Raw genomic sequence first — 11,679 nt, forward strand, 5'->3', positions numbered from 1 at the left:
TTTTACGGTGTTCACCTGAGGGGTTAGGTCATGTGATATTTTTATAGAGCAGGTTCTTACGGACGTTGCGATACCTAATATGTATACTTTTTTTTATTTACTTACGTTTTACACAATACCAGCATTTTTGAAACCAAAAAAAAAAGATGTTTTATTGTCTCCATATTCTGAGCCATAGTTTTTGTATTTTTTGGGCGATTGGCAGCTTAGGTAGGGGCTCATTTTTTGCAGGATGAGGTGACGGTTAGATTGGTACTATTTTGGGGGGCATACGCCTTTTTGATCACTTGGTGTTGCACTTTTTGTGATGTAAGGTGACAAAAATGGCATTTTTTTACACCGTTTAAAAAAAATATTAATTATGGTATTTATCGGACAGGGTGGATCATGTGATATATTTATAGAGCCGGACACGGCGATACCTAATATGTTTTTTTTGTTTTTTTTTAATTATAAAATAAGGGGAAAGGGGCATTTTTTTTTTCTTTTTTTACTTTATTATTTTATTACAAACATTTTTTTTTTTGTTTTTTTTTTCTTTACTTTATTTCTGATGTTTACTTTTGGGGGTCTGATCCCCTCTGCAATGCATTACAATACATTTGTATTGTAATGCATTGCCTGTTTGTGTACTACAGTGAGTAGTACACAAACAGGTTGCCTAGGAGACACAGCCTGGGGCTGGATCTCCTCGGCTCCTGTAGAAGGCAGGTCCCGATGCCGTGCAAGGCATTGGGCAGCCTCTGCACGGCATCGGCTGCCTGCTGAGACATCGAGTCCCCGCCACAGCAGGGACTCGATGCGCTCCCTCAAACACAAACCCCTTCTATGCCGCAGTAGCCACAGGACGCCCCTCGGCATTGACCCAAGGTGCCTGCTCAATGATTTGAGCAGGCATCTTGTTCCGATCACCGCCCGCCGGTGATCGGAAATGCACAGGGTGTACAGGTACGCCCTGTGTCTCCTTAAGAGGTTAAAGGGGTTCTGCACTTTGTTTAAACTGATGATCCATCCTCTGGATAGATCATCAGCATCTGATCGGCAGGGGTCCGACACCCGGGATCCCCGTCGATCAGCTGTTTGAGAAGGCAGCGGCGCTCCAGCAGCGCCGCGGCCTTCTCACTGTTTACCGCCGGCTCAGTGACGTCACGACTAGTATCACTGGCCTGGGAGCGGCTAAGCTCCATTCAAGTGAACAGAGCTTAGCCCCGTCCAGGCAAGTTGATACTAGTCGTGACGTCACTGGGCCGGTGGTAAACAGTGAGAAGGCCGCGGCGCTGCTGGAGCGCCGCTGCCTTCTCAAACAGCTGATCGCGGGGGTCCCGAGTGTCGGACCCCCGCCGATCAGATGCTGATGATCTATCCAGAGGATAGATCATCAGTTTAAACAAAGTGCAGAACCCCTTTAATGTGCATCAATAACTTTCCATCTAAAAGACATTGCTATCACTTGGGATACTTTCACGCTAGCGTTTTTCTTTTCCGGCACTGAGTTCCGTCACAGGGGCTCTGTACCGGAAAAGAACTGATCAGGCATATCCCCAGCAATTCTGAATGGAGAGTAATCCGTTCAGGATGCATCAGGATGTCTTCAGTTCAGTCTTTTTGACTGATCAGGCAAAAGATAAAACTGCAGCATGCTACGGTTTTATCTCCGGCGAAAAAAACTTAAGACTTGCCTGAATGCCGGATCCGGAATTTTTCCCCATAGGAAATGCGCAGACCGGTAAAAATGTAAAAAAAGATACAAGACAGATCCGTCTGTTCGCATGACAAGCGGAGAGACGGATCCGTTCTTGCAATGCATTTGTGAGACGGATCCGGATGCGTCTCACAAATGCTTTCAGTCACATGCAGATCGGCGGATCCGGCGGACATTTCCAACGACGGAACTGCTTGCCGGATCACACTGCCGCAAGTGTGAAAATAGCCTTATTCCCTAAAAGCATGTCATTTTTAAATCTGCAAGACAAAACTGTACTTACATGTCATAAAGATAACTTACCTGGGCGAAGGAAAAGATGAGGAGGCCCCAGTGAGGACAGATAAGCACAAGAATGACTGTGACAGAACAACGGACAATTACTGCCAGACTCTCAGCAATCACCTAAAAGACATGTCATAACAATCAATATACAGTCCTAGGATGTACCCACTACAGATAGGTATGTACTAAAGAAATAGTGGAGTGGAGTAAAGAAAACCAAGTGGTCTCCTGACTATTGGGGACACACCACAGCTTAATTGCCATTTTATAATACTAGACATAATCCTTCAAACAATATTAACGACTGACTGATATTAAATAAGAATTATGGTAATTTCCCTCTTTATTTACTATAGAAAGTTGGTGTAAATTGCCCCTATAATGTCATAGGTCTATGCAGGGCCTAGGAGAAGCCATGTGATGACAGTGACATATGTAGCAGAGCTGAGTTTGTCATTCAGCAGTCTGTGCTATCATGCATGTTCTAAACCACCACAATCTGCTATTTATTACTTTTAGGCCGAATGCACACGGCCGTGTTCCGCCGCCGAGAGCGGTCCGTGGTATGCCGGGCTGGATTCCTGTTCAGAGCAGGAGCGCACGGCGTCATTGGTTGCTATGACGCCGTGCACATCATGCCGCCGCTGCACTACAGTAATACACTGGTATAGATCAGACGCCGTGCGCTCCTGCTCTGAACAGGAATCCAGCCCGGCATACCATGGACCGCTCTCGGCCGTGTGCATTCGGCCTTACACAGATCCACAGAGAGGTATTAAAGGGGATTTACATACCTTTAGCCTGACAAAGAGATGAGCTTGTGCAAGGACCCAGAATGGTTCGGCTAGGAGCTCAATAACGGCAGAAAATCCAAATGCCAGAACTCCAGGGCCATAATGTGGGATAACTGCTGGGTCTGGAACTTCCAATATATTCAGCCATATCCATCCTAATACTAAAGACCAGCAGATGCCTAGGGGTACTCTGCAAACACATGAGAACATGATATTCTTCTCTACAGTAAAATTCGATCACACCGTATACAGACCACAAGTTATTTCTAATTGTCTATGGGACTCTTAATGGTGTTGTCAATCAAAGGGGTTGTCTCACTTCAGAAATGGCATTTATCATGTCGAGAAAGTTAATACAAGGCACTTACTAATGTATTGCGACACATTATACACTGCTCGTATCCAGGGGCTACGACCACCCTGCAGTTCAGCAGCGGTGGACGTGCTTGCACACTGTAGAAAAAAGCACTGGCCTTTCTGGTGGCCGGGACCGCACACAGGCAAACCCTTTAACATATGTTCTCCGCACTATTGGCTGTGCAAATGGTACTCATTCATGGCACTGGAGTTTTCTATTTTGGACAACTTATCCCACAGTATAGGTTCCCCTGCCAGTAGCTGAACATGTTGGGGTCTTGTTGCTAGAGACCCCCCCCCCCCTCCAATCAATTGTTATTGGTAAGGAAACATCATTATAATGATCATTATAATTCATCTCATCAGCCAATCGATTAGGTTTAGTGCATACATTTTGCTCTGGATGTCACTCTTGCCTCTAGCGAGGAAAATCAGTGACCCCTTCCATGAGGACACCAGCTCATGATGACCCAATAGACCACCTTACGGACAAGAAACTGACTAAAGCAGGGGCTTTACTTACTGCTTCCCTGTAAATCTGGCAGTATACAATATTTTTCTAAAACCAGCATATATCCTGAGGTGCTACAGGGATTAGGGAATTATTATTCAAGCAATGGGCGCCAGACATCCACTCTCAGGGAACATTTATCAACCCCTTTACAGCAGAAAACTTCAAAAAGTTTCAGAAAGTGTCAAAAATTCCCCAAAGTTTGATGCACACACCATATGCACAAAATGTTGTGACTTTTTGGGGTTTTTAAAGGGGTATTCCCATCCCGTATCGATAGGATTTGCCACAAATGTTATAAGTGCGGGTCCCTCTCCGATCTCCGGAAGTGAAGGAGAACAGACAGCGCATGTGCAGTGTCCTCTCCATTCACTGCTTGAGACTTCTGAATATAGCCATCAAGCTCGCTTGCCTATATCTGGCAGTCCCATAGTGGTAAACAGAGAGGCGGCCGTGCTTGCACAGCTTGCTCTCCATTTGCTTCTTTGGGATTTCCGAGTGCGCTTGCTGGTATATATTTTAGTTCTGGCGCACAGACCTGCACACATGCACCACAGGTAAGAGGCGAGCACCTCTTAATAATTGTGGCGCATCCGATGGCAGAGGGGGCCGTGTGTAAAACAAATGCCCCCCTCAGTCTCTACAAGACAGTAGAAGTCTCCTGATCCCTTCCATCAGTAATACTTACGCCAGCCAGGTGAGGTGAATGGTGTGTCTCCAGCTTTGCTGTGCAGAATGGCTCAGGCATGCTTTTCGGAAAGCTTCTCGGGCCAGGAACACTATGGTGGTGTAAAGGAGGGTCAGGCTGGAAAGAAAGCGGAGATCAGTATATACGAAATATTTCATATAGAGAGCTGTGAAATCTCAGTCACCATACAGCAGCCCGCCACATCCCTGTGTAAATGACTAATGTGACCAGTGGGTCTAGAATATCACGTCACAATGGTGACTGTAAGGAAACTTACCGGACGTTTACAATACCAATGATCTCCTTCGAGACATAGCGCAGCGTGAAGGCGTTAAGAGCAAACGTCAGGACACGGAAGACGACCTGTATAAATAAGAACATATAAAAGGTGATAATAAACTCTGAGGGACCAGATATATAGAAAGTGCTGGCTCTATCTAAAGTACAGATCAACCAACAGTCTTGGGAATTCTGCTTGCAGGGGTTATCCAGCAGTATCGTATTTATCATATATGGCTCACAGTGGGTTAAAAAAAATGAAAAGAAGCCTTACTCACTCTCACCAATCCCAGGTTGCTGCCTAGGCTCATCACACAGGAAATGCCAGGAAGGGCCCAGTCAGCCAATCACTGGCGGAGGCAGGACGCTGATATGGCCAGTAGTTGACTCTCTTATTACCGGGCCGGGACCATGAAGTAGAGATCAGTGAGGAAGAGTATAGCTTCTTTTTATTTTTGACCAATTATGAGTCAAGTAAAAAATAATAATAATAATAATAATTATATATACAGTATATATATATATATATATATATATACACACACACACATATATATATATATACATATATATATATATATATATATGTATATACACACACACACACACACACACACACACACACATACATATACACACACACAATAGGGATGAGCGAACTTCATATTTTGAAGTTCAGGTTGGAGTACATGCTGAATTGCGTTATGGATTCCATTACCACGGACCATAACGCAATCCCATTACGGAATGCATAACGGAAAGCCTTTAGAGGCATTCCATCATAATAGAAGTCTATGGCCTGCATAATCCGGGCAGTCCTCTCCTGCATAACGGAAACCGGACGGATCCGTTATGCAGCCCATAGACTTCTTCTGTGACGGAATGAATAACAGAATTCCTCTAAAGGCATTCCGTTATGTATTCAGTCATGGAATTGCGTTATGGTCCGTGGTAACGGAATCCATAACGCAATTCAACATATATATTCAGCAGATATGAAGATCGCTCATCCCTAAGGGCTCTTTCACACTTGCATTGTTGGGATCCGGCGTGCACTTCCGTTTGCCGGAGGTGCCCGCCGGATCCGTAACACCGCAAGTGAACTGAAAGCATTTGAAGACGGATCAGTCTTCAAAATGCATTCAGTGTTACTATGGCAGCCAGGACGCTATTAAAGTCCTGGTTGCCATGGTAGTGGTGGGGAGCAGTGTGTTTGCCGCCCGTGCGGCTCCCGGGGCGCTCCGGGGTGGCGTCGGGGCCCCCCATGTGCATGGATCACGTGATCCATGCGATCGCGTGGTCCATGCGCGTGGGGCGCCCTGGCGTCGCTCTGGGGCGCCCCGCGGACGGTGGGTGTGCTGCTCCCCACTACACTTTACCATGGCAGACAGGACTTTAGCGTCCTGGCAGCCATGGTAACCATTCAGAAAAAGCTGAACGTCGGATCCGGTAATGCGCCGAAACGACGTTTAGCTTAAGGCCGGATCCGGATTAATGCCTTTCAATGGGCATTAATTCCGGATCCGGCCTTGCGGCAAGTGTTCAGGATTTTTGGCCGGAGCAAAAAGCGCAGCATGCTGCGGTATTTTCTCCGGCCAAAAAACGTTCCGGTCCGGAACTGAAGACATCCTGATGCATCCTGAACGGATTTCTCTCCATTCAGAATGCATGGGGATAATCCTGATCAGGATTCTTCCGGCATAGAGCCCCGACGACGGAACTCTATACCGGAACAGAACAACGCAAGTGTGAAAGAGCCCTAACACACACACATTATGTTATATATATACAGTGGCGGAAATAATTATTTGACCCCTCACTGATTTTGTAAGTTTGTCCAATGACAAAGAAATGAAAAGTCTCAGAACAGTATCATTTCAATGGTAGGTTTATTGTAACAGTGGCAGATAGCACATCAAAAGGAAAATCGAAAAAATAACTTTAAATAAAAGATAGCAACTGATTTGCATTTCATTGAGTGAAATAAGTATTTGAACCCCTACCAACCATTAAGAGTTCTGGCTCCCACAGAGTGGTTAGACACTTCTACTCAATTAGTCACCCTCATTAAGGACACCTGTCTTAACTAGTCACCTGTATAAAAGACACCTGTCCACAGAATCAATCAATCAAGCAGACTCCAAACTCTCCAACATGGGAAAGACCAAAGAGCTGTCCAAGGATGTCAGAGACAAAATTGTAGACCTGCACAAGGCTGGAATGGGCTACAAAACCATTAGCAAGAAGCTGGGAGAGAAGGTGACAACTGTTGGTGCGATTGTTCGAAAATGGAAGGAGCACAAAATGACCATCAATCGACCTCGCTCTGGGGCTCCACGCAAGATCTCACCTCGTGGGGTGTCAATGGTTCTGAGAAAGGTGAAAAAGCATCCTAGAACTACACGGGAGGAGTTAGTTAATGACCTCAAATTAGCAGGGACCACAGTCACCAAGAAAACCATTGGAAACACATTACACCGCAATGGATTAAAATCCTGCAGGGCTCGCAAGGTCCCCCTGCTCAGGAAGGCACATGTGCAGGCCCGTCTGAAGTTTGCCAATGAACACCTGAATGATTCAGAGAGTGACTGGGAGAAGGTGCTGTGGTCTGATGAGACCAAAATAGAGCTCTTTGGCATTAACTCAACTCGCTGTGTTTGGAGGAAGAAAAATGCTGCCTATGACCCCCAAAACACCGTCCCCACCGTCAAGCATGGGGGTGGAAACATTTTGCTTTGGGGGTGTTTTTCTGCTAAGGGCACAGGACAACTTATTCGCATAAACGGGAAAATGGACGGAGCCATGTATCGTGAAATCCTGAGCGACAACCTCCTTCCCTCTGCCAGGAAACTGAAAATGGGTCGTGGATGGGTGTTCCAGCACGACAATGACCCAAAACATACAGCAAAGGCAACAAAGGAGTGGCTCAAGAAGAAGCACATTAAGGTCATGGAGTGGCCTAGTCAGTCTCCGGACCTTAATCCAATCGAAAACCTATGGAGGGAGCTCAAGCTCAGAGTTGCACAGAGACAGCCTCGAAACCTTAGGGATTTAGAGATGATCTGCAAAGAGGAGTGGACCAACATTCCTCCTAAAATGTGCGCAAACTTGGTCATCAATTACAAGAAACGTTTGACCTCTGTGCTTGCAAACAAGGGTTTTTCCACCAAGTATTAAGTCTTTTTTTGTTAGAGGGTTCAAATACTTATTTCACTCAATGAAATGCAAATCAGTTGCTATCTTTTATTTAAAGTTATTTTTTCGATTTTCCTTTTGATGTGCTATCTGCCACTGTTACAATAAACCTACCATTGAAATGATACTGTTCTGAGACTTTTCATTTCTTTGTCATTGGACAAACTTACAAAATCAGTGAGGGGTCAAATAATTATTTCCCCCACTGTATATACACTGGACAACACATGCTGAAAAATGAATGCAGTAAAACTTATGACTTAAAAACTTAATGGCAGCAGTGGTGTTTCCCCCATAAAAGTTAATCAGTAAGGTATTTGTAGCACAAAATGGAGCCATTATAAACGTCAACTTTTCCCGCAAAAAAGCAAGCCCTCAAATGGCTAAATCGACAGAAAAATGTAAAAGTTATAGCTCTCATAATGTGACAATGAAAAAAAAAAAATAACTTTGGTCGCTAAGGCCCAAAACAGGCTGGTCACTAAGGGGCACCTATCGGTGACAGAAGCCACCCAGTGTCACCTGTAACAGGCTGGTCACTAAGAGGCACCTATCGGTGACAGAAGCCACCCAGTGTCATCTGTAGTCACTTATGTGCAGGTTTGACAGTGTGAAAACAAAGCCTGGAGATATGGCAGGTAGCCTCGCCAGTTCCCGGGCTAATAACCGCGGCTCTAGATCAATGTTCTGTGTGGTGCTCCAGTTGTTGGAAAACTACAACTCCCACAGGTGTCATGGCATGCTGGGAGTTGTAGTTCCATAACAGAGACCCACAGGCGTCCAATTGGTGCTTGTAATATAATCCGCAGGGGCTCCTTGCTCAGATATTAGCACAGAGGTGCGACATCCTGCAGTACTAACACCTTGCAGATAAAGTGGTCAGGAGGGTGCAGCCCTGTGGCCCCTGAACACCACTTCTGGCTCCTTTTATTGACAGCAGCCTCACCCATTGGCCAGGTCCTGGTGTCTGATCGTCACCTGAGATGGAGTTCTCTGGGGCTTCCTACACAGGACATTACACAATACAGAAGGGATTTCCTGCAGGTGAGCAGACATCTGGAGGGGGCCACCACCACACTGTACCTGCAGGACCATGGTAGAAGATGCCAGCTTGGTGGTGTCCTTGAGGACATCGTGCTGAGCTGCCATCCTGCTGTCATCAGTACAAGGAGGGCGGCGATCAGCTGATCTACACCCTGAATGAATCCTGCCCGGTAAAGGACCTTCGGTGATGTCATCACCATGTGATCAGTCACGTGTGTGGGAGGAGTCAGGCTGCGCGGAATCGCGGATGTGTGTATGGTGCTCCTGTGATTACGTGTCGTGTAGTTACTGTGCAGCAGAGCTGTGTGTGTGTGTGTGTGTGCTGTAGAACTGTCAGTATAACAGCAGAGGGCTGTGTGTATAAAACGTGCAGCAGAGCTGTGTGTGTGTGTATGCGCTATAGAACTGTCAGTATAACAGCAGAGCTGTGTGTGTGTATGCGCTATAGAACTGTCAGTATAACAGCAAAGCTGTGTCTGTGTCTAAACGTGCAGCAGAGCTGTGTGTGTGTATGTGCTATAGAACTGTCAGTATAACAGCAAAGCTGTGTCTGTGTATAAACGTGCAGCAGAGCTGTGTGTGTGTATGTGCTATAGAACTGTCAGTATAACAGCAGAGCTGTGTGTATAAAACGTGCAGCAGAGCTGTGTGTGTATGCTATAGAACTGTCAGTATAACAGCAGAGGGCTGTGTGTATAAAACGTGCAGCAGAGCTGTGTGTGTGTGCTATAGAACTGTCAGTATAACAGCAGAGCTGTGTGTGTGTGTGTGCGCTATAGAACTGTCAGTATAACAGCAGAGCTGTGTGTGTGTGCGCTATAGAACTGTCAGTATAACTCTGCTGTGTGTATAAACGTGCAGCAGAGCTGTGTGTGTAATGTATGTGCTGTAAAACATGCATTCCACAGAGCTGTGTGTGTACAGGAATACTGCATAGTGTGTATGTTTAATGTACTTGCAGTAGAGCTGTGTGTGTGTGTATGCGCTATAGAACTGTCAGTATAAAAGCAGAGGGCTGTGTATAAACGTGCAGCAGAGCTGTGTGTGTGTGTGCTATAGAACTGTCAGTATAACAGCAGAGCTGTGTGTGTGTATGCTATAGAACTGTCAGTATAACAGCAGAGCTGTGTGTGTGTGCTATAGAACTGTCAGTATAACAGCAGAGCTGTGTGTATAAACGTGCAGCAGAGCTGTGTGTGTGTGTATGCTATAGAACTGTCAGTATAACAGCAGAGCTGTGTGTGTGTATGCTATAGAACTGTCAGTATAACAGCAGAGCTGTGTGTGTGTGTGTGCTATAGAACTGTCAGTATAACAGCAGAGCTGTGTGTGTGTGTGTGTGTGTATGCTATAGAACTGTCAGTATAACAGCAGAGCTGTGTGTGTGTATGCTATAGAACTGTCAGTATAACAGCAGAGCTGTGTGTGTGTGTATGCGCTATAGAACTGTCAGTATAACAGCAGAGCTGTGTGTGTATGCGCTATAGAACTGTCAGTATAACAGCAGAGCTGTGTGTGTATGCGCTATAGAACTGTCAGTATAACAGCAGAGGGCTGTGTATAAACGTGCAGCAGAGCTGTGTGTGTGTGTGTGTATGCTATAGAACTGTCAGTATAACAGCAGAGGGCTGTGTGTATAAACGTGCAGCAGAGCTGTGTGTGTGTGTATGCTATAGAACTGTCAGTATAACAGCAGAGCTGTGTGTGTGTATGCTATAGAACTGTCAGTATAACAGCAGAGCTGTGTGTGTGTGTGTGCTATAGAACTGTCAGTATAACAGCAGAGCTGTGTGTGTGTGTATGCTATAGAACTGTCAGTATAACAGCAGAGCTGTGTGTGTGTATGCTATAGAACTGTCAGTATAACAGCAGAGCTGTGTGTGTGTGTATGCGCTATAGAACTGTCAGTATAACAGCTGAGGGCTGTGTGTATAAACGTGCAGCAGAGCTGTGTGTGTGTGTGTGTATGCTATAGAACTGTCAGTATAACAGCAGAGTTGTGTGTGTGTGTGCTATAGAACTGTCAGTATAACAGCAGAGCTGTGTGTGTGTGTGCTATAGAACTGTCAGTATAACAGCAGAGCTGTGTGTATAAACGTGCAGCAGAGCTGTGTGTGTGTATGCTATAGAACTGTCAGTATAACAGCAGAGCTGTGTGTGTGTGTATGCGCTATAGAACTGTCAGTATAACAGCAGAGGGCTGTGTATAAACGTGCAGCAGAGCTGTGTGTGTGTATGTGCTATAGAACTGTCAGTATAACAGCAGAGCTGTGTGTATAAAACGTGCAGCAGAGCTGTGTGTGTGTGTGTATGCTATAGAACTGTCAGTATAACAGCAGAGGGCTGTGTATAAACGTGCAGCAGAGCTGTGTGTGCGCTATAGAACTGTCAGTATAACTCTGCTGTGTGTATAAACGTGCAGCAGAGCTGTGTGTGTGTGTATGCTATAGAACTGTCAGTATAACAGCAGAGCTGTGTGTGTGTGTGTGCTATAGAACTGTCAGTATAACAGCAGAGGGCTGTGTATAAACGTGCAGTAGAGCTGTGCCGGATGTTTTAAGGTGCAGCAGAGCTGTGTGTGTGTGTATGCGCTATAGAACTGTCAGTATAACAGCAGAGGGCTGTGTATAAACGTGCAGCAGAGCTGTGTGTGTATGTGCTATAGAACTGTCAGTATAACAGCAGAGGGCTGTGTATAAACATGCAGCAGAGCTGTGTGTGTGTATGTGCTATAGAACTGTCAGTATAACAGCAGAGCTGTGTGTATAAAACGTGCAGCAGAGCTGTGTGTGTGTGTATGCTATAGAACTGTCAGTATAACAGC

At 45.6% G+C, this 11,679-nt stretch overlaps 1 protein-coding gene across 1 annotated transcript in view; it reads right to left on the reverse strand.

Annotated features, from left to right (window-relative positions):
• Positions 1 to 9,036, reverse strand: part of RFT1 (RFT1 homolog) — a 35,556-nt gene extending 26,520 nt beyond the window's left edge. The window contains exons 1-5 of the mRNA XM_040407088.1: positions 8,895 to 9,036; positions 4,615 to 4,700; positions 4,338 to 4,454; positions 2,782 to 2,971; positions 2,006 to 2,107 (exon numbers count right to left, since the gene is read on the reverse strand). Coding sequence (XP_040263022.1) covers positions 2,006 to 2,107; positions 2,782 to 2,971; positions 4,338 to 4,454; positions 4,615 to 4,700; positions 8,895 to 8,960 — 561 coding nt within the window. The 5' untranslated portion in view covers positions 8,961 to 9,036. The remainder of the gene's footprint in view (positions 1 to 2,005; positions 2,108 to 2,781; positions 2,972 to 4,337; positions 4,455 to 4,614; positions 4,701 to 8,894) is intronic.
• Between the last annotated feature and the right edge of the window lie 2,643 nt (positions 9,037 to 11,679).

Source organism: Bufo bufo, chromosome 9 (assembly GCF_905171765.1).
Source record: "Bufo bufo chromosome 9, aBufBuf1.1, whole genome shotgun sequence".
Lineage (NCBI taxonomy): Eukaryota > Metazoa > Chordata > Amphibia > Anura > Bufonidae > Bufo > Bufo bufo.